Source organism: Sus scrofa, chromosome 7 (assembly GCF_054392235.1).
Source record: "Sus scrofa isolate SSC_HxYL_T2T_F1_AM1 chromosome 7, Sscrofa_HxYL_maternal_Yorkshire_Landrace_v2.0, whole genome shotgun sequence".
In the NCBI taxonomy this organism is placed as follows: domain Eukaryota; kingdom Metazoa; phylum Chordata; class Mammalia; order Artiodactyla; family Suidae; genus Sus; species Sus scrofa.
In genome coordinates this window covers 44,336,743-44,358,351 of record NC_139389.1, presented here as the reverse complement: position 1 = coordinate 44,358,351, position 21,609 = coordinate 44,336,743, and the positions used below count along the sequence as shown (strand labels likewise).

General features: G+C 50.1%; 1 protein-coding gene across 6 annotated transcripts in view; it reads left to right on the top strand.

Moving 5' to 3' along the window:
- LRFN2 (leucine rich repeat and fibronectin type III domain containing 2) overlaps positions 1 to 21,609 on the top strand; it is a 305,256-nt gene that overhangs the window by 133,817 nt on the left and 149,830 nt on the right. For 5 of the 6 annotated variants that reach the window (XR_014810082.1, XR_014810083.1, XM_084968014.1 and 2 more), the window contains exon 2: positions 13,730 to 15,154. Coding sequence is in view for 4 of the 6 variants with exons in the window: in XM_084968014.1 (XP_084824140.1) it covers positions 13,755 to 15,154 (1,400 nt within the window). In the remaining 2 variants the exon portion in view is untranslated. The remainder of the gene's footprint in view (positions 1 to 13,729; positions 15,155 to 21,609) is intronic. The other variant, XM_084968012.1, reaches the window with a different exon arrangement.

Genomic DNA, 21,609 nt, shown 5'->3' with positions numbered 1-21,609 from the left:
TGCCTAATTCCTGGAGCCTAAAACAGAATTTCTTAAACTAATAGCTAAGGTCCTCTGGGGGTGCTGAATTCTATGAATGTGTTCATTTTAGCTTTTGATTTTAGTGGCAATCTAAGAGAATACCCAATTGCCACGTCAAGACAGTCCCCAAAAGAATTAGAGTGGGTGACACAGGTTTGGGTTTTCACTCTGCACCCTGCTGAAGTGTTTTACATGGAGACACCCATGCGTGATCGTCCGGTTTTACAGAGGAGCACAGCAAGGCAGTGGGAGGTCAAGCCACTGGCCCCAAACCACAGGGCTAGTGAGTGGTAGAGGCAGGGTTCAAGTGCTGGGTAACCCTTCGCCCATGAGGTGGCTGGACTCCAGAATCCACTTATCTCCAAGTCAAGCTTCTTAGCACAGTGCTTCTCAAACTGGGGCCTTCAGAAGGGTCTTCCTTTGAAAGGTTTCTGTAATTACCCTACTATGTTAGCTCCTCCTCAGTCTACCACAGCACCTTGAATCTTTGTTCTTCCAGAATGTTCTTGGTAAGATAACCAGCCTTAGATGCTGAAATCCTACCACCCATCCTTCAAGACCACAGTTCACAACCCCTCCTCCAAGAAGTAGTCCATAACTCTAGTTAGGAGAGATGTCTTCTGAAGGATTCCTGTAGAATTCTGTCACTTTCTTTTCTCTCTATTGCGACGACATGGTCATCCGTGGTGGGGAAGATCACACTTGGGCTGGGATTCCCGCTTTGCCGTTTTGTCTTCAGTCATTGAGCAAGTTACATAAGCTTACCGAGCCTCAGTTTTTCCACCTGTAAAATGGGCAGATAGCATTGCCTTAGCAAACAGTGTAAATGAGGTGACATTTGCAAAATGCCAGACGCTCTGTAGACACCCGCTCCTCTGCTGGCTCGCAGTTATCCAAGTATAAGAGAGAAGAGAGGAGATGTGCCATCCAGCTCTGTCCACCCTCATGCCCACATCCTGCTGCCACATGGAGCAGGTGCTCCACAGAAGCCTGACTGAATGATCGAGCCCTTGCTGCAGAGCCAGGCGCATCCCCGTATCTGTGGAGGAAAGAGGGAGGGTTGTAGGGGGGAGGGATTGAGTGCACTGTTCCAGATCTCGACTCCAGACAGAGTCTCCAGAGTGGAGACCAGAGGAGAAAGGGAGGAAAGGGTGAAGCGGCCAGGCAGAGGCAGAGAGAACTGGGGAGGATGGAAGATGATGAGGGAGAGGAGAGAGGAAGAAAAGGCAGGAGATGCAGGGGAAGGAAAGATGAGTCTGCAGACAGGGAAAAAAAGCAAAAAAGCAGAAGGAGAAACTATGCAGTTTTCACACTTGGGGACAGAGATAGAGGCAGCTGAGGTCTCCCGTTTCCCGCACCGGAGAGCCTGGGGTCAGAGTGGGTGCTGGGCTGGTCTGAATCCTCATTGATCCCCACCCACATCTTTCCAGACTGGGCTGGAAATGGATTTGAATAGATGAAACTCTCTCTCTCTCTCTCTCTCTCTCTCTCTCTCTCACACACACACACACACACACACACACTCACTCACTCACTTACTCACTCATCTGGCCAAATTGCCCGGATGAGGAAACTGAGGCCCACAGAGGAGGAGTGGCTTGCTGAGGGCTGAAGACCTCCTCTACCAGGCTCTGCTGTGTTCTTCTGTCCCCGGGAGCCAGGGTGCTCCCATTCCGACATGAGGAAAGACAACATTAGGAATGCAGAGAGCAAATCTGGGGGTAATGGAGCCTAGTGTTTGCAATAAAAATTTAAATGTGCCGTCCTGGTGGCAATAGCGACTTTTATCTGATCAGCCTGTCAGCGCTTAGGAAGGCTGGGCTGTGTAAATGGCAAAAGCAAATTGAATTCATATTTACTGCCCTTAAGTCTGTGGGTTTATTGTTTCCAATGAATTCCTCTCTCTCTTCTCTTTCTCCTCTTCCTCCTTTTTCCTCCCCCGCCCCCTCCTTTTCCTCCCTGTTCTTCCTACACTTCCAAGTGGTTTTACTGCCCAGCAACTCATTTGGAAAGTTGACAAGAGAGAAGGCTGTTTCCTGTGTGTGTGGAGTATTTTCCACCTGCTCCTCCCAAGTCAACTTTTCACCTCTCTCCACCCTGCCCTGGGCCCTGGGAGGCTGGCCTGCATGGACAGCTTTGTGCAGCCTCCTTTGTCCTCTGGCTTCCAGGGTTTAGCCTCTGAGAGGCCCAGTGGGAGGTGAGAGGGAGGTGGGGAGAGAGGGAGCTTCCCTGGCCAGCTCCCTCCCAGGCTGTAGTTAGTCTATGGGTTGTAACCAGCCCTATTCTGCTCCCAGGGCTGTAACCTAGGCCTCGGGGTGGTAGGGTTTGAAAGGCTCCCTCTGTTGCCCGCCCCTGGGGGCCACACCACCCCTCCTGGGTTCCCCTAACACTGTGCATGCCTCTATCAATAGTCCCATCACTAAACTTCTGGTCAGGTACCCCTTCAGTTCTTTTTTTTTTGGTCTTTTTCCCTTTTCTAGGACCGAATCCGCGGTATATGGAAGTTCCCAGTCTAGGGATTGAATCGGAGGTGTAGCCACCAGCCTACGCCAGAGCTGCAGGATCCAAGCGCATCTGCGACCTACACCACAGCTCACAGCAATGCTGGATCCTTGACCCACTGAGCGAGGTCAGGGATCGAACCCTCAACTTCATGATTCCTAGTTGGATTCATTAACCACTGAGCCACGATGGGAACTCCATTTTCTTTTCTTTTCTTTCTTTTTTTTTATTTTCTTTTGTCTTTTGCCCCTTCAGTTCTGTGGTCTGTTTCTCCCTGACTGATTATGGCTCTCTGTCCCTCTCTCCAGAATTGGAAGGACACAGGAGGACAATTTTTACAAAGTGGGAGGAAGGCTCAGAGGCTGGAGCTAGACCTGGTCTGTGAGGAGGAGTTTCCAGTGTGCTTGGGATAGAGAGGGCACGCAGGCCTGGCAGCCCTGGCCACAGCCCCAAAGGGCTGGGCAGCCCTGCCTCACCACACCTCCTGCCCCTTTAATGCAGCTTGGCTGGGGCATGTGACATGGGACAGCCTGTCAGAGGACCCCACACCTAGGCCTTTTCCCTAGTGTGACTTTTTTCCATGACTTATGTCTGCTGAGGGGATTTGGGGTGGGGGGGCTATAAAACAGCCAAGGGAGCCCCAACTGAAAACTCCCCTTGCTTTTGTGTGTCCCCTTATGAGTCCATGCCAGCCAACAGGTGACAAGGATTCTATCTCAAGGCCAAGGAAAGACCTGACCTTGGAGGTACAGCGCAGGAGTCTTTATGTGTAACTGTGTTGCATTAGGCCACTCCCTACCGCCGACAAACAGGCAAATAAACTCCCATCCAGCCAATTTGATTGTCTAAATTCTTTTTGTTTTAATAATCAGAGGTGTTATTAGGAGTCCAGGATTAAATATGCTATGCTTGATGTTGTACCAAATGCATAATAACAGGGAAGGGTAATAACCACAGGCCTGTGCAGTGAGACATCATCCTTCTCAGAATGGCCTTGAGCTTTAATAATATTAGACGGAGGCAGCCCCTGCTGCGGCCCCGCTGTGGGTGTACAGGGAAGCGCTCCTTAAGGAGGGTCTGGGCCTCACCTGGGCTTCCCAGGGTGGAGTGGGGAGAGGGGGCTGTGAGGAGCAGGAGGAGGATTCCCAGAGGCAGACTTGTGGGGAGATGCTAGATAGAGCCTTTCTGCAGGGAGCCCCAGTCTGAGGGGAGACACAGTCCTGCCTCAGGGAACCCCAGGTTTTTTTGGGTTTTTTTTTTTTTGGTCTTTTTAGGGCCTCGCCCACGGCATATGGAAGTTCCCAGGCTAGGGGTATAATCAGAGCTATAGCTGCCAGCCTACGCCACAGCCACAGCAACGCCAGATCTGAACCGTGTCCGAGACCTACACCGCAGCTCATGGCAACACCAGATCCTTAACCCACTGAGCTAGTCCAGGGGTTGAACCCGCAACCTCATGGTACCTAGTCGGATTGGTTTCTGCTGCGCCACAATGGGAACTCCATGGGAGCCCCAGTTTGAGGGGAGACACAGCTCTGCCCTCAGGGAGCCTCACTTTGCTGAGGGAGCTCCAACCCTTTCTCTACAGACCTTCTAGTCTGATGTCCTATCAGATCTTGACCCATAATTAAGTTCTCTAGCTGGAGTGAACTTCAGTGCTATCCAGCCATTGCCTCTGTAGCCTGGGTGGCTTGGAGAAGAAAAGCCAATTTTAATTTTAGCCTGAGCCAAACATAATGAGGAGAGTAAATCACGGAGTGAACATTCCCTAGCCAAATGGAAATGAGTTTTGGATTATCTGCCGCTTTGAATTATCCACCCCACTGCTCCCTTCATCGCCAGGGTCCTAGAGGAGGGGACCACACACTCTGCTCGCTCCCTTGACTGTAGAGGGGCTGGGGTGCTTGGGGGTGGCCTTGGTGAGTCAGTGAACTGAGGGTGTTCCATCGTTTAGAGAAGGGAAGGATTAAGAGGTTTAAGTGGCAAAGACTGAGTCCTTGCAATCTGCTGGGGAAGACCTTGGGGGAGGAAGAAAGGACCAGAAAGGCCACCACGTTGACGAGAAATGCTTTCCTGTGTATCCACTTTCTCCACATTCCACTCAGAAGTACAAAGGAAGTGGGCCACCCCGTTTCCTGGAGCTGGAATCATTATTTGAGACTTCAGGTGGCAGAATCTAGAAGATGCTTGACATGGGGGCCGGGGATATTTCCGAGAAAGAGTCTTGAAAGTCACGACTGAATCAAAGCAGAAATCTCCGTGTGAAACCCGCGTCTCCACAGCCTCACACCTGAGGGCTGGAGTGGAGGCTGACAGGCAGAAACGGGGAGGAAGGCCGAGGCCTAAACTGATGCTGAGAGCTGCCAGCCCCGTGGGCTGCCTGTGTCCCCTAAGCAGGGGCAGATCACAGGCATCCAGGGCGATGAATGCATGTGTCGTTGACAACACGGCAGCGAAACAGCATTTGTTCCCAACAAAGCTGAACAAACAAGCTTGCTCCCTCTCCCTTCTTCACACCCCCCCCACACTTGCAGGCCCTCATTCGTAAAACCAGGCCCTCCTTCACCCACACAGCCCTCCATTCACACACACACACACACACACACACACACACACACACACACACGTTGCCTCAGTCATCACCTCCATTCACACAACGCCCCCTCGCTCCCACATGTAGCTGTCTCTGGCACATTCAGTCAGACAGGCCCGCTTCCTCACACACACCTCTCCACACGCACGCCACACCCATCCGTACATGGGCCTCCCTCGTTGACACCCAACACTCACCCAGACCCTGGCTCACACATACGCCCCAAGGCAAAGGAGGGCTAGGGGTGCTCAGCCGCGGTCAGGAGGCCCAGGGTTGAGACATTTTCCATTCAGCTGTCAATTCCAGTCATGTGTGTGGGAACCAAGGTCTTCTTCCTTCAACACGCTGCCAGTTTGTGTGAGTCATTGAGAAGAACGTACATGGTTTGCATGGGGTTTTTTTTTGTTTTTTGTGTTTTAGAACTGTACCCATGGCACACGGAAGTTCCCAGGCTTAGGGTCAACATGGAGCTACAGGTGCCGGCCTACACACCACAAAAACATGGGATCCGAGCCGCGTCTGCGATCTACAACACAGCTCACGGCAACACCAGATCTCTGACCCACACTGAATAAGGCCAGGGATCGAACCCACATCCTCCCGGATACTAGTCGGATTCATTTCTGCTGCGCCATAAGGGGAACTCCCTCATGTGGTTTTTTATTTTCATGTATCTGACATTTACCCAGTTGCCCAGGCTCTTAGGTCATGAGAGTTATAATAAGAAGTGTGGGGGAGTTCCCTGGTGGTCCACTGGTTAGGATTCAGCACTTTCACCATCATGGCACCGGTTCAGTCCCCGGTCTGCATCAAGCACTGTGTGCTGTAGGGAAGGAAAAAAAAAAAAAAAAAGTGTGTCCTGGGCTGGATTCCCCAGAAATGGACAGGAAACAAAGATTCAAGTGTCAGTGGTTTATTTGGCTGGTGACCAGGAAGAGGAAGAGGAAGGGGAGGTGCGAGGGGAGGATAAGGCAGCAGTACAGGTGTGTTAGGAACAGGTGATGGGGAAGGGCCTCTGGGGCTCCGTCTCACTGGGGACCTTGGGGAGACGGTGCAGAACACACTTCAGCGTTGTCCCACCCAGCCCGGGAGGGAGCTGAAGTCTTTTCCTCCATCCCCCTCACTAGCCTTGGCCCCTGGGGGCTGCGCTCCAGGGCGTGAATTCTCCAGCTCGCCTGGTCTGCCCCAGGCAGGAGCACGTGCCCTTGTGCAGTAAGTCAGCACGTACAGAGCGTCGAAGGTGCCAAGGCGTATGGCTGTTCATCCTCAAGCACTCATTCATTCATTCATTCATTCATTCTCTCATCAAACATGTCCCCAGCACCTACTCTGTGCTAGGTACTAGGCCTGCTGCTGGGGATTCAGAGTTGAACAAAAGACAGGCCCTACCAAGAAGGGGTTCCCAGGAGATTGGGATAGAAGACAGGGAAACGGAATTACACTGCAACATGATAAAAGCGATCGTGGATGCATTAACATGGGGACAGTGCTATCCCTGAGAGCGGAGGCAGCGGTTCCCAGCTTAATAACTTAGTTATGATCACAAGGACTTACCTGGCACAATAGAAGTTTAAACGGAGCCTAAAAGGGCTTATTCTGCCCTTTGGATGTTTTAGACTTTGTTTCCCTTTTTCTTGCTTGTTACCTCTGCTATCTAAGACCACTCTTTTTCGCTAGTTCAGGAAAAAGTCCCAAGATTTGCTTGGAGACAGCACAGGGCATGTGTTTGTCCATCCTGCAGCCACAGAACTAGGACCTTCCACTGGCAGGGGGCTGCCTTGGGGATGTGGCTTTCTCTGTCTCTGTCTCTCTGTCTCACCTTCTCTCCTTTCAGATTAGAAGCTGGGACTCCAGCATAAAAATAGAGGCTGTCTGAGGTCAAAGGCTATGCCTCTCCTCTTGGAGGTCAGGAGCTATCCCCCTCTCCAACACTCATTCATTGAACTTGCAGGGTGGTGGGGGAACATGGGTTCTCTGAAGCAAACTCATTTTTCTCAGAAGAAGCCCCAGACTGTTACTTCCTGAGGTCGGGGGGGTGGGTGGTGGTTGGAGGTGCTGGCAGTGGGACAAAGACTAGAATGGAAGCTTCACACGGGGAACCACACAGCGAACTGGGGGCAGGGTCGCCACCTGACAACTCCTGGACCAGAGAAGCAGCCCCTTCTGGAAGCCCATGTCTGGAAGTCAGGTTTGCTTTTCAGGTCCGCTGGCCCCAGAGCCTGTCCCTTCAGGGCTCGCCTTGAGTGGCATGATTGAGGGGAGCAGCAAGTACTCTGAGAGGGCAAGTCTGGGAAGAAGATGTGGGCTGCCTCTCTTGGCAGAGCCGAACCCCTCCTGCACTTATTAATTCACACTTTCCTGGACGGCCCACCCGGAACACCCTGGAGGGGCCATTTCTTTTTACCTGAAGCAGAGACAGGCATCTTACTTGATTTACAGGCTCCAGGGGCGGGTGGCTCCTAGGCTGGTTGCTAAGGTATCTTTTAAATGGAAATCAGGGTGGAGAGATATCACATATATCGTGCCAGCCATCTGCTAAATGTTGCCTCTTCTGTCTGGAACAGCTCGAGGTGGTTCTGACAGGGAGGCCGAGCCCAGGGGCTGAGAGGAGGCGGGAGGAATGTCTGTGGTCTCCGTATCCAGTGGAGGAAGAGGACCTTGCCTTTCGTGCTGCCACCTCCCTCTGTCTTCGTCTTTTTTCCTTTTGTTTTAAATATAAAGTCCTATCTGGAGATTCTGATTACAAACCACCAGCCTGTTTCCACAACTCTGTATTCATTGCCAGCCTGTTTCATTGTGTGCGTACGCACGTGTGTATGTGTGTGACTCACTACCCACAGGGCCTGACAGGTGGGGCTTTCTGAGCCAATGAGGCCTCAGCTTCTGAGAACACCAGCGTTCCTTCCAGGCCCATCCCCAAGCAGGAAACACAAGTGCCCAAATTTAGTTGAACAGCTGGGCCGTCACAGGTTACTAAGCAATCTCATAGTGGAGGCAGCCGGTTTCTATGTACACCAGGCGCGAGGAAGCTTCTGTAGGGGCCTGCAGCCAGTTCCAATCTATCCTCAGTTCCAATCATGGTTCTTCTAGGGGGGAGCTGAGAGAGTTGGGCTGGCTCAAACCTTTTGGTGGTTGAAACAAGGATAGCAATACTCAGGCTGAGAGGTATGGTAGCCCAGGTTACTCACTGCACAAGGCTGTTCTGCTAAGGGGTCCTCCAAAGGCCCATGGGAACACAGCTTTCTAATTACACAAGAGCACCTTCTGGATGAGCTGCAGCCCTCACCTTGCAGAGTTGTGAAGACTGCATGTAGATACCTGGGGGGCGGGGAGGGAGGAGACACGGTTCCTACCCTGGGTAAACGTGCTGATTCTCTGGACGTGCTGATTCTCTGGGCCTTGCAGGTCCAGGTCCGGGGGGAGACTGCTTCTCTTCCTCTCCAGCTCATCCGCCTTTGTCTCTCTGGCAACTTCCCCCACTCGCCCCTCCCCTCCGCCCAGTCCTGGCTCATAGACATTCCAAGCAGACAAGCTTTTGCTCCTTTGCAGATGGAATCCTCCCATGAAGGCTGATTCTGACATTTGATACCAGCATCCATTTCACAGCCTCGCTTCTGATCCCCGCCCCCCCCGCACCCCTCTCAGCTTTGCCCACAAATAATCCCGAGGCCCCTCCCAACTGCTTTCATCTGCTTCTTTGTTCCTGATACCAGACCTCTACTCCTAATCGCCACCTCTCCACGCTCCCCTCCACCACCGCCACCATTGGAAGATGCTCAGAGGAACCCAGGTTGCTCCTTCTAGCATTTATTCAAATCCCTTGCTCAAAAGAGAGATTCCCGCCCCCCCTTGGTGTACAGGAATTGCCTGTTATCCACCCAGCTCCCCTCACCTCCCTCCCAACTTGGGGTTTAAGCTGCTTTTTGTTTGGCTATGAGAGTAATATACTAAGTGACAGTTCTCAGAATACAATTTTAATTAAGATTCAATAGTCACTTCTCTGTCAGTAATCTTCCATGCTGATTACTTAAAATATATTTACCCAGCTCTCTTATGTCACAGATTTGAATTCATTAGGCGTTTGTTAATCTTCAACAAACTTTTTTTTAAAAAATGCGGTTTGTTTAGCATAATTTACAAGGACAAAACTGTTTGAAAACATGGGCCCCATGCAGGGTGTGCACCCCAAACTGTCTAGGTCTTTGCTGCTTGCTGTGGCTGCCATCACTTAATACCAGAGGGCAGGTGACAAAGCCAAAGATGGAAAGGATGCTGCAGGATGGGAGAGTCTGTCCACATTGCACTGATGTGGCCCATACCAGGCAGCCTTCCAGGACACAAGGAGGGATCGGAAGGGGTGGCAAGGGGATCTGGAGGGACGACAGAAGATGTCATTCACAGGCCACCAGCAGCCTTGGCCCTGGACTCAGATGCACCTGACAAATCCTGGGTGTGCCTTGATGGGAAGATGTTGGGAAGTGCTACTTAGAAACTGCAGTGTTTACTGGCAAGAGTTCACGAGGAGGGCGCCTTTCTCAAGGGGCCAGAGGTTTCAGAACGCTACCCCCTTAAACACACACACACACACACATGCATGCATGCACACAGCCACCTCCAGAGTAACTAGCAAGGGACATCCTTGAGTGTGACTGTCCCTGTGTTCAGCTCTCCTTGGACAGAGGCAGTGGCCAGAGACAGATGACCTCCTGGCCTTTGTGACCACAGTGAGCCATGCTAGAAAGCACGGCTGCTGCTCACCAGGAGAGGCGTCTGAAGCTTCTTTGTGACCAGGTCCTACATGAAGATGGTTTCCTTAGCTGATCGGTTAGTGACCCCTGGGCAGGGCTGATACAGAACTCAGAACCTCAGGTGACAATGTCAGAAACTCACTTGACTCGACACCATATTCCATTCATGCATTCATTTTGATTGGGCGATTACTATGAGTCAGGTGTGGGACTGGGTGCTGGGATACAGTGACGGCTGGAGAAGATGGATAAGTTCCCTGCCTTGTGGAGTTTGCAGTCTAGGAGGCAGACATGTAAGTGATTAAGGAATTATGATTAAAAGTATGAGGGAGTTCCCATTGTTACTCAGTAGATTATGAACCTGACTACTATACATGAAGACTCGGGGCCAATCCCCGGCCTTGCTCAGTGCATTAAGGATCCGGTGTTGCCATGAGCTGTGGTGTAGGTCGCAGATGAGGCTCGGATCCCGAGTTGTTGTGGTTGTGGTGCAGGCTGACAGTTGTAGCTCCAATAGACCCCTAGCCTGGGAACCTCCCTATGCCACAGGTGCAGCCCTAAAAAGACAAAAAAAAGTGTGGGGAGTGATGCATAGGACAAGTCTAGGGTGCTCAGGGGTGAATAGCAGGTTTAGGTTTTGAAGGGGCTTCCTGGTGCAGGTGGTGTTTGAGCGGAGCCCCGAGGTGGACGGGAAGGCCAGAGCACACTTAGGAGTGGAGAAGGTTGCATGTGGACACCTCTGGGTGATGTGCCCGGTGGGACCTGGTCAGGGCAGGCTGGTACCCTGAGGGAGAAGGTCAGTGAGAGCAGGGACTGGCAGGGTGGGCAGTTGCTCACGGGAGCCCAGAGCAGAGCTGGTGGAATTAGGCACGTTTTAATGAGGGTATCCTTCATGAAGAAGATGGAAAGAAAAAAAAAGTCCACTGGAACAACGGTAAGCTATTTTTTCCTATAAAAGGCATGACAGCAAATACTTTAGGCTTTGCTGCCCACATTCTATCTGCTGCAACTATTTTCTTCCACCACTGGGGCATGAAAAAAAGCCATAGACAATAGGTATACACGAGCATGGCTGTGTTCTAATAAAACTTTATTTACAAATAGAGGTGGCAGGCTGGATTTGGCCCTGGGGCTCTAGGGGGGTAACATCTGCCCTAAGGGTGCTGTCCACCATGGTAGCCCATAGCCACGTAAGCACTTGAAATGTGCTTTAAGTGTTAAGTACACTTAGATTTTGAAGACCTAGTACAAAATAAAAGTGTTAAACATCTTATTTGTCATTCTTTGCACTGATTACACATTGAAATAATATTTTGGGAGTTCCTCTTGTGGCTCAGCAGGTTAAGAATCCAACAGAGTCTCCGTGAGGATGTGGATTCAATTCCCGGCCTTGCTCAGTGGGTTAAGCTGCTGCAAACTGAGGCATAGGTTGTAAATGCGATTTGGATCCTGCATTGCTGTGGCTGTGGCATAGGCCTCAGCCATAGCTCCGATTTGACCTCCTAGCCTGGGAAATTCCATATGCCACAGGTGCGGCCCTAAAAAAGAAAGAATATTTTAGATATAGTGGGTTAAAATATAGTATCAAAATTGATTTCAGGAGTTCCCGTCGTGGCTCAGTGGTTAACGAATCTGACTAGGAACCATGAGGTTGCGGGTTCGGTCCCTGCCCTTGCTCGGTGGGTTAACGATCCGGTGTTGCCGTGAGCTGTGGTGTAGGTTGCAGACGCGGCTCGGATCCCGAGTTGCTGTGGCTCTGGTGTAGGCCGGTGGCTACAGCTCCGATTCAACCCCTAGCCTGGGAACCTCCATATGCCTCGGGAGCGGCCCAAGAAATAGCAACAACAACAACAACAAAAGACAAAAGACAAAAAAAAAAAAAAAATTGATTTCACTTGTTTTTTTTCACCGTTTTTTGATATGGCCATGTCATTTAAATGTAATTTAATATGCAGTTAAAATTACATTTATGGCTAGTATTATATTTCTATTGGACAGTGCTATTCGGGAATAACATTCACTACAGGTGAAATGTAGAGTAAGTTTCTGGCTCTGAAGGGTCTCAGGTGAGAGATTTATATCCTTAAAGAGACACAGTAATGGAATTCAGATGTTCACAGTAAAGACGTATGATTGGAAAAGATTTTTAAATTTACTCTATATCTTTTTTTTATCAGCTAATTGTTTTGTCTGCATCTCTGTTCCTCATACTGGGAGCTAGGGAGCTCTACTTCTTCAAGGCATTAATAGTTATGCAAAAAAAAAAAAAAAAACCAGGAGTATATTTAGCTTGAAAAAAAAAAAGGAGCAATGCAGAATGAAACATTAATCCAAGTGTCTTTATTACCGGAGAATTTCTCAACCCTTGTGAACTTGCTAATGTGTAGAGAGCTTTTGCAAGAGTGAGCAGGAGTGAGCTGTGCTTCCCCAACTCATTGGCCTTAGGACCCTTCCTTGCCGAACCCTAATTAGCACTCCTAGAAAGCAAATTGAGAGCTGTTGGTCTGTGTGATGCTGCACAACCAGTGTGCATGGTTTTCCCAATGTCCAACTCAGCTGATATTGTTAGCACTACATAAATAGAGCCAAGCTGAGTACAACATGGACTCGTGAGAAAACTGTAAGATTTGGAGGTTCAAAGACCTGAACCAAAGCCCCATTCCTTCCTTCCCTCGACAGCCGTTCTTGCAAAAGCACCTATTATTTGCCAGGCAGTATGTGAGGCCTTTTAGTCAGTGGTGAAATAGAGCAACAAGCCTCAGCTTTTGGGGGGTTGGTTGCCAGTGCAGAAGCCAAATAATCACAAGTAGGTAAAACATACAGTGTGTTTAGTGATCAGTTCCAAGGAGAAATTGCAGACCAAGGAAGAAGGGTATGCACAGGGGCCTTGGTGAGTAAGGACCTGAAGAAGGCTCTTAGGTGGTGGACAAGTCCTGGTCTATATACATAGATAAGCTCTTCCCTGTGAAGGGTGTTCCTGAAGCCCAGATAAGGTGGTGCATACGAAGGTCTGGGCAGAGGACTCAGCACATACTAAGTGCCCAGAAGTCTATGCCTTGGCTTCCCATCCCACTCGCTACTTCACTTTGCTCAATCCCAGAGATCATCCACTATGTGGATTCTCCATGGTGAAGAATTTATCCAAAGTCAGTTATCTCCCAGGGCCAGGGCTCTCCTTGTCCATGTTGTTTTTTTTTTTTTTTTTTAATAAACATATTTTATCTATTTATTTGGTCATGCCTACGGCACGTGGAAGTTCCCGAGCAAGGGATCTTCCCCTGCTACAACCCAAGCCACAGCAGTGACAGTACCAGGTCCTTAACCTGTTGAGCCACCAGGGATCTCCTCCTTGTACATGTTCTTGTTCTTAAAGAATACAGGTCCAATTTGATTTTATGCTGAGCCTCAACCAGTTAAGAATGCAAAATTGCTTCAAAATAGAGCCCTAATGCTGTTTTCAAATCCAGTGATTATTCGATGAACCCCTGGTATGGCATTATCCATCCATTCAACAAATATTTATTGAGCATCTGCTGTATTCCAGACATTGTGCTAGATGCACGGGATACAGTAAGTACTAAAAAGCCAAAAACCATCCATCGTGGAACTGACGTTCTAGTGGGAGAGGCAGAAAAGATTCCATAAATATAATTAATAAGTAAATTAAATAGTCTGTTCCAGGGTGATAAGGAGAAAGTAAAAAGTAAACTGTATCGGAGGGACTGGTGGACGAGATCACACCTGCACCAGCAGAGGCCACTCCCTGCTGCTCCCCGAGGCAGCGGGTGTGTGTGAGGGAGGAAGCTCTAGGCGAGGGCATTAGGACATCACCTCCTGACCTTGGCCTTGTGTCTCCCCCTTACAGGCGCCACGGCCTGAGTGACCAGACCATGGAGACCCTGCTTGGTGGCCTGCTGGCGTTTGGCATGGCGTTTGCCGTGGTCGACGCCTGCCCCAAGTACTGTGTCTGCCAGAACCTGTCTGAGTCACTGGGGACCCTGTGCCCCTCCAAGGGGCTGCTCTTCGTGCCCCCTGACATCGACCGGCGGACGGTGGAGCTGCGTCTGGGCGGCAACTTCATCATCCACATCGGCCGCCAGGACTTCGCCAACATGACGGGGCTGGTGGACCTGACCCTGTCCAGGAACACCATCAGCCACATCCAGCCCTTCTCCTTCCTGGACCTCGAGAGCCTGCGCTCCCTGCACCTCGACAGCAACCGGCTGCCCAGCCTCGGGGAGGACACCCTGCGGGGCCTGGTCAACCTGCAGCACCTCATCGTCAATAACAACCAGCTGGGCGGCATCGCCGACGAGGCCTTCGAGGACTTCCTGCTGACGCTAGAGGACCTGGACCTCTCCTACAACAACCTGCACGGCCTGCCCTGGGGCTCCGTGCGACGGATGGTCAACCTGCACCAGCTGAGCCTGGACCACAACCTGCTGGACCACATCGCCGAGGGCACCTTCGCCGACCTGCAGAAACTGGCCCGCCTGGACCTCACCTCCAACCGGCTGCAGAAGCTGCCCCCAGACCCCATCTTCGCCCGCTCCCAGGCCTCCGCTCTCACGGCCACGCCCTTCGCCCCACCCTTGTCCTTTAGTTTTGGGGGGAACCCCCTGCACTGTAACTGTGAGCTTCTCTGGCTGCGGAGACTCGAGCGGGACGATGACCTGGAGACCTGCGGCTCCCCAGGGGGCCTCAAGGGCCGCTACTTCTGGCACGTCCGCGAGGAGGAGTTTGTGTGTGAACCGCCTCTCATCACCCAGCACACGCACAAGCTGCTGGTCCTGGAGGGCCAGGCGGCCACGCTCAAGTGCAAGGCCATCGGGGATCCCAGCCCTCTCATCCACTGGGTGGCCCCCGATGACCGCCTGGTAGGGAACTCCTCCAGGACCGCCGTGTATGATAACGGCACCCTGGACATCCTCATCACCACGTCTCAGGACAGCGGCGCCTTCACCTGCATCGCCGCCAATGCCGCGGGGGAGGCCACGGCCATGGTGGAGGTCTCCATCGTCCAGCTGCCACACCTCAGCAATAGCACCAGCCGCACGGCGCCCCCCAAGTCCCGCCTCTCGGACATCACCGGCTCCAGCAAGACCAGCCGGGGAGGTGGAGGCAGTGGAGGTGGGGAGCCTCCCAAAAGCCCCCCAGAACGGGCTGTGCTGGTGTCCGACGTGACCACCACCTCGGCCCTGGTCAAGTGGTCAGTCAGCAAGTCTGCCCCCCGGGTGAAGATGTACCAGCTGCAGTACAACTGCTCCGACGATGAGGTACTGATTTACAGGTGAGCCGGGGGCTGCGGCCACGCAGGAAGTGTCTGGCTGGGCAAGGAGGAAATGGGGGGGAGGGTTGCGAGCTGTGTGCACCTAGGCCCCACCTTGCCAGAATCTGGGGGATTCCGGGCACAAGCTCTGTCGTTTGTGCAGGTAAGAGGAAATAGAAGGAACATTACCTACAAGTTTAAGAAGAGGGGCCACTTGAAGAGAGGTGTATGTAGAAGGACCGTGCCTCCCAGGGGTGACTACTAGGTGGTCTTGTGGCAGTGAGCTTCTGAACTTTCAGTTTTGAGCCTCAGACAGAGGACACGCAATAGCAATGAGCAGAGCTCTTGGCCAAAGCATCCTCTTCCCAGGAGGAATGAATCTGACCTTAACTTGAACACATAGGCTGTCATGGTAGAATTCAGAGCATCACTCTGCCACTTGCTGGCCCACCTCAGTTTTCCTCATCTGTCAAATGGGGGTAAATTCACACCTGACTTAGTCTTCTGTTAATTGAACCCAACTCAGACTGCCTGGAAAAAAAAGGGGAGAGGTAAGGTGTTGGCTTATGTAATTGAAAACTCTGGGACCTGCTTCAGGTTCAGCTAGCTCAAGGGCCCCACAGACATCCTACGTTCTTGGTTTCTTACCTTCCCTAAGTTTTCTTTTTTTCGGGTTTGACTCCACCCCCAGACAGCCCCTTTCCTCTGGGTAGCCCTGGAGGAAGAAGAGTGTCCTTGTCCCAGCTGGTCCCACAGAAATCCTGGATGAGCTCTGATTATCCAGATCAGGTCATGTGAGCCTACTGCTGAGTAGAGCCAAGGTCATCATGCCTGCCTGTCCTGACCTCTCTGGGTGTCTGTCAGTCTCCTCAGATGGAAATTGGAGACAATGATGTTGCCCTTGTCAATTTGCTGTGAGGCTAACGGCCCATTTCCCAGGCTGGTAGAGAGGGGTTAAGACAGAAACGCTGCTGTAAAGTTGCCTGAGTCATTAGAGGGAGGGAGATGCTCACAGAGGATGGGTCCAGGCCAGAGGGTCAGGGGCTGACCGCAGGTGTGCTCTCCTCTCAACCAGCGTCCGCTTCTGTTCAACTGGAGGGGCCATGGCCTAGAATTTTACGGCTCATGGAATGCATGATTTCTTTTGAAATCCTATGTGTTTTATTTCATGCATTAAAAATGGTTATTCTTAGAAAAGATGCCATAGGCTTCGCCAGACAGCTGAAAAGACCATGGTCCATCAACACCTCCATCCACTGATACAGTTTCTCCCAGCTCTGACTTTCTGAGTTGATGAGTCAGGCTCTAGACGGGAAGGTGTAGGGAAAGGAGAGCATTCATTCAGCAAACAGAGTCCACGAGACAGAGGTGGAGGGTGGGTGTGCCATGGAAGCTGGCGGAACCAAGTAACTTCCCTTACCTGGCATCACATGTGTGTCTTGTCTGGAGAGCAGTTTCATTCTCAGGATATAGAGCAAACAGCATTAGAACGTAACTGAAATAGATGAGTGTGTGTGTGAAAGTAAACTTAAATCTGCATATATTATTTTCTGATTATCAAAGTTATAGTCCTCGGAGTTCCTGTTGTGGCATAGCGGTTAGCGAACCCAACTAGCATCCAGGCGAACGCAGGTTTGATCCCCAGCCTTGCTCAGTGGGTTAAAGATCCGGCATTGCCGTGAGCTGTGGTGTAGGTTGCAGACATGGCTTGGATCCCCCCTTGCTGTGCCTGTGGTGTAGGCTGGCAGCTTCAGCTCCAATTAGACCCCTAGCCTGGGAGCCTCCATATGCCATGGGTATGGCCTTAAAAAAAAAAAAAAAAAAAAAAAAAAGTAATATTCCTTGTAGAAAATTTGGAAAGTTAGAGAAAATGATCAAGAGAAATAAAAATTACCTGTAATCCCACCACTCCAAGTTTACCAGAAGCATTTGGCCGCTAAGTTTTATTTCAGATCAAAATGATACTTAGGATCAATCTCAGTGTGTTTTTGGTTCTTAATTCTTTCTATTCAGCACTGTAGCTTGCTTGGCTCCCATGGTATTAAAATATTTTTCATTTGGCTGTACCATAATTTATTTCATCACTCTTCTACTGTTGGACATTTAGATTGTTTCCATTTTTAATATTAAAAGTAACACGGGAAAAAAAAGTCCTGCAGTCATGGATATATATTTGTACATAAATATATTTCTGCAAGCTCAGTGATTTCCTTAGCATATTTTCCTAGAGGTTGAACCACTGGTTTCACGGGTAAAGTATAATTTTATACATTGCATATAAACATTTATTTATCCTCTCACCAGTGGAAGGTGACAGTGCCTATTCTGACCACACCCTAAACAATTATTGAATATATAATTACTTTAATCTTTGCCACTATCATAGGGAAAAAAATGGAACTTGTTTTAATTTGCATTTCTTTGAAACCTGGTGAGGTTGACCTTTTGAAAATAAGTAGATTTCTTCACTTGTGAATTTATTATATGGTTTTGACTTTGATATAAAGTGTGAAGGTAAAAAGCTACCAGCTCTGAGGCTGACGTGGTCACAGGATGAAGGGAAATGCAACCTGTGAGTGGGGAGAGGTGCTGGCATCAAGGTGGCAGCAAGCCAAGGTTGCCAAGGTGGTGCCCCTCCTTGGGGATCTCAGGAACCCTGAGAGAGGGCCCCAGGAGGGGTTGGAGCTCAGCTTCTGAAGTCACTCAATGCTAAATTCAAACCGCTTTTATTTGATATTTGAGATCCTGGAGACACTAGGTTTACATAAATAGAAGTATAAGCCCACCTCAGAGATATTTTGGGTTGAATTCTAGACCATGGAAATAAAATGAATATTGCTGTAGAGTTACCCACATGAATTTTGGGGTTTCCCAGTGTGTATGAAAGTTATGCTTGGAACTCCCTTTGTGGCTCGGTATATGTTAAGGACCGTGGATTTGATCCCTGACCTCACTCAGTGGGTTAAGGATCTGGCGTTGTTGCAAGCTGTGGTGTAGCTCACAGATGAAGCTCAGATCTGGTGTTGTCGTGGCTGTGGTATAAGCTGTCACCTGCCCCTCTAATTCAATTCCTAGCCCAGGAATTTCCATATGCCGCAGGTACAGCATAAAAAAATGTTATGCTCCCACTATCCTGTAATCTATTAAGTGTGCAATAGCATTATGTCTAAAAAATATACGCACCTTAATTAAAAACACCACATTTTTATATTATTTCCGTAATTTGGGATCGTGTTAGCAGAAGTCACACAATCTGAACACATGTTCAGACCATGGGAGATTACAATGTTAATCACTGAATCACTGCTGGTCAGAGCAGAGCTGCAATACGTTTCATTCAGGATGACAGTCTGAAGAGGTATCTTTAGCAACGGCAATATATGCAGAGATCCCGTGATGAAAATGGGATTCTAGAATCTTATGTGAGATGGGCAGAGGTTACCTTGGCGGTGACAGAATTTGGAAAAGAAATCATATGTCCCTTAATTTTTTCAAAGAACTGATGAGGAGAAGAGAGGAAGGCATGCATGCACCACACACACACACACACACACACACACACACACACACACACTCACACACATGTGCAAAAGTAGTGGCCCATGACAATAAAACATTCCAATAGCCACCGCTGTGCACACCTCTCTGATTACTCTCCATCTGGCTGCAGAATGGTTTAGTTTATGTCTTCTTTCCTCTCCAGCACATGCTATTCTTGCGTACTCTGCTCTGTACCCCCAGCTCCTGGCAAGTCTGGGCCCACAAGGGCTAGTGCATCAACATCTGGTAAACTGAACAGAATGGGAACTTACCAAAACTACTGAACCAGTTCAGTAGACTGAACCGAACAGAGTTGCCAGGAGGTAATGAGCTCCCTGTACCAGAAGAGTTTAAGCAGAGCCCATACCAGGGATGCCATGGGCAGCCTGACTGCAATGTTTGTCTTAAATGATCCTACCCTGACAGTCTATGACTCTGTTGAAGACTTACTATCCTATAATCAAGACAACATGGTTACTACACTTGCTAAATCCTCCTGCCTTTGCTACTTGGGGCCACATGGCCTCTTGCCTCCCAGCGTCAGGGTCCCTGTGTCCTAAGGGTCTGAGCTCCTGGGGCCTGAGGTCACAGACAGGGACTTTGGTTGAGGCTCAGATTGTCCAGGCAGACTGGACCCATCATTGACAGGTCACCTTACCCCATGGGCCTTACCCCATGGGCTGCAAGCTGTGTCTGAAACTTCAGATTCTTGGAGTTCCCATTGTGGCTCAGTAGTAACGAACCCGACTGGTATTCGTGAGGATGTGGGTTTGATCCCTGGCCTTGCTCAGTGGGTTAAGGACCCAGCGTTGCCGTGAGCTGTGGTGTAGGTTGCAGACATGGCTCAGATCCCATGTTGCTGTGGCTGTGGTGTAGGCCAGCAGCTGCAGCTCTGGCCTAAACCTGGGAATGTTTTATTGTAATGGCTCAATGCCTACTTTTGTGCGTGTGTGTGTATGCATGCATGTGTGTGTGTGTGCGTGTGCGCGCGTACGCACAAGCGTAGGTTCTGTTCTGTGAACCAGGAAGGAGCAGAGGCGTGGTAATCCCAAACCATGGATAACTCAAGATTTGAATTTGACTATGAAATAGTGCCTTGCTTTTTTTTTTTTAAATCAGATAATTAGCTTCCTAATTATCTAATGGTTCTTGCTGACTTCCTAAAGCATTTGCTTTCCCTAAATACACACTGAGCCCTGAAGGCAGTCCTAGGACCCGCTGGACACGGACAGGCCACAGGTGGGGCCTGGCCTGTTGCCCATGTGATTGGGGAGGGTGGGTTCCCCCATCTGTCGGTCCTGGGCCTGCCCTTCCAGGCAGTGACTAGCATTTAATGGGGGCAGTGTGTGCATTTAGGGGTTGGGAGTCAGTGAGGGGAAGAGGAAGGGCGGTGAGAGGGGAGTTAGAAAGAAGGTGGTCTCCCCTCCCCCACCCGAAAGCAGCAGCCCATCCCAGCTCTGCCTCATCCTGATGTGACATGGAGAGTTAAGTGCCCTGCATGTCATTATCAGCCCAAGTGACATTCACAAACACTTGTCTCCAAGAGTCATCAAGAACATCTGTCACCAGGCGTGATGTTGGAATGGTCCCCGAGAGGGCCAGGGGAACAGCGAGCAGACTTCTAAAGCACAGTGTGGGATGAGCCAGGATGCAGCCTGGTCTTGGCGTGGCTTCTTTTCTGTCATCATCTCCCTGTAGGGAAAGTGAGGGATTATGAGGCGAGAGACCCTGAAGGTGGCAAAAGAGAGTGGCCATTCCATGCGCCCCTTTATCTGCAGGCCCCCCCTTTCCCCACCATATGCTTCCATGATTGTCAGACAACCTCGCTGAGCTTTGCAGGGCTACGGTGGGGCATTTTTTCCTGTTTCTCTGTTTTCCATCTGGGGAAAGAGTAAGAGGGCAGATGCGACCAGTTTCTACCCCATCAGGATCTTACAAGTCAACACCTCCATGGAGATCCACCCCCTTCCCCAATGAAAATGCAGCCATCTCCACCATGGGGTGGAGGGAAATTCCTAATCAACCTGGGATTGTGTGGATACAGGGAGAAACTGCAAGGGACAGGTGCTCCCTAAAGGGAGGGAGCGGGCCAGGTATAAGACCGGGCACCTATGCAGGGGGAAGATTCTCTGACTCAGCTGCTTCCCCAGACATTTCAGCTTCTACTGAAGGGGTGGGTCGGGCCCCCATAGCCAGAGGGAAACAGAGGTAAAGGAAGATATTGGGGTGGGTCGGGGAGGAAGATCCCTGGCAACTCCCTGGTCAGAGCCAAAATCAGCCTGACTTTGACTATTGAAATCTGACATCCACAAGTGGAGATGGACAGAACAAATATTATACCCATTTTATAGATAGTGAAACTAAGCTTTAATGAATTGAATAGATTTCCCAAAGTTCCACAAAGCAAAGACTAGAAGCTTGGCATCCTTTATCCAATGCCAGGTACATGCTATGGGGAACAGCTCACTAAGAGCCCACGGAGTTTTCCTTAAGGCTGGAGAATTGGGCTGAGAGGCACCAACTGTGACTTCTCTTTCTGGGAAGGATAGAGTAACCCACTGGGAATCTGCTGAGATTTGCTCTTTCAGCTTTAGTTGCTTCCCCTGCCCCTCAACAACCCCCGACCCAAATTCTAAAGTCTAGCAGTGGCAATTAGGATGTACAGAAAACTCAATCTAACAAGACTTAAATTCATAAGGGTTTATGTCTCTCGTGTAAAGAAGTCCAGTGGAAGAGGGTTTCGTCTGAGTTTCTGGGCAGCATGGCCACCAGGGACCCAGCTCCTATTTGTTTTTTTTTTTTATAGAGAAAGCTTTTTTTTTTTTTTTTTTTTATTTTCCCACTGTACAGCAAGGGGGTCAGGTTATCCTTACATGTATACATTACAATTACATTTTTCCCCCACCCTTTCTTCTGTTGCAATATGAGTATCTAGA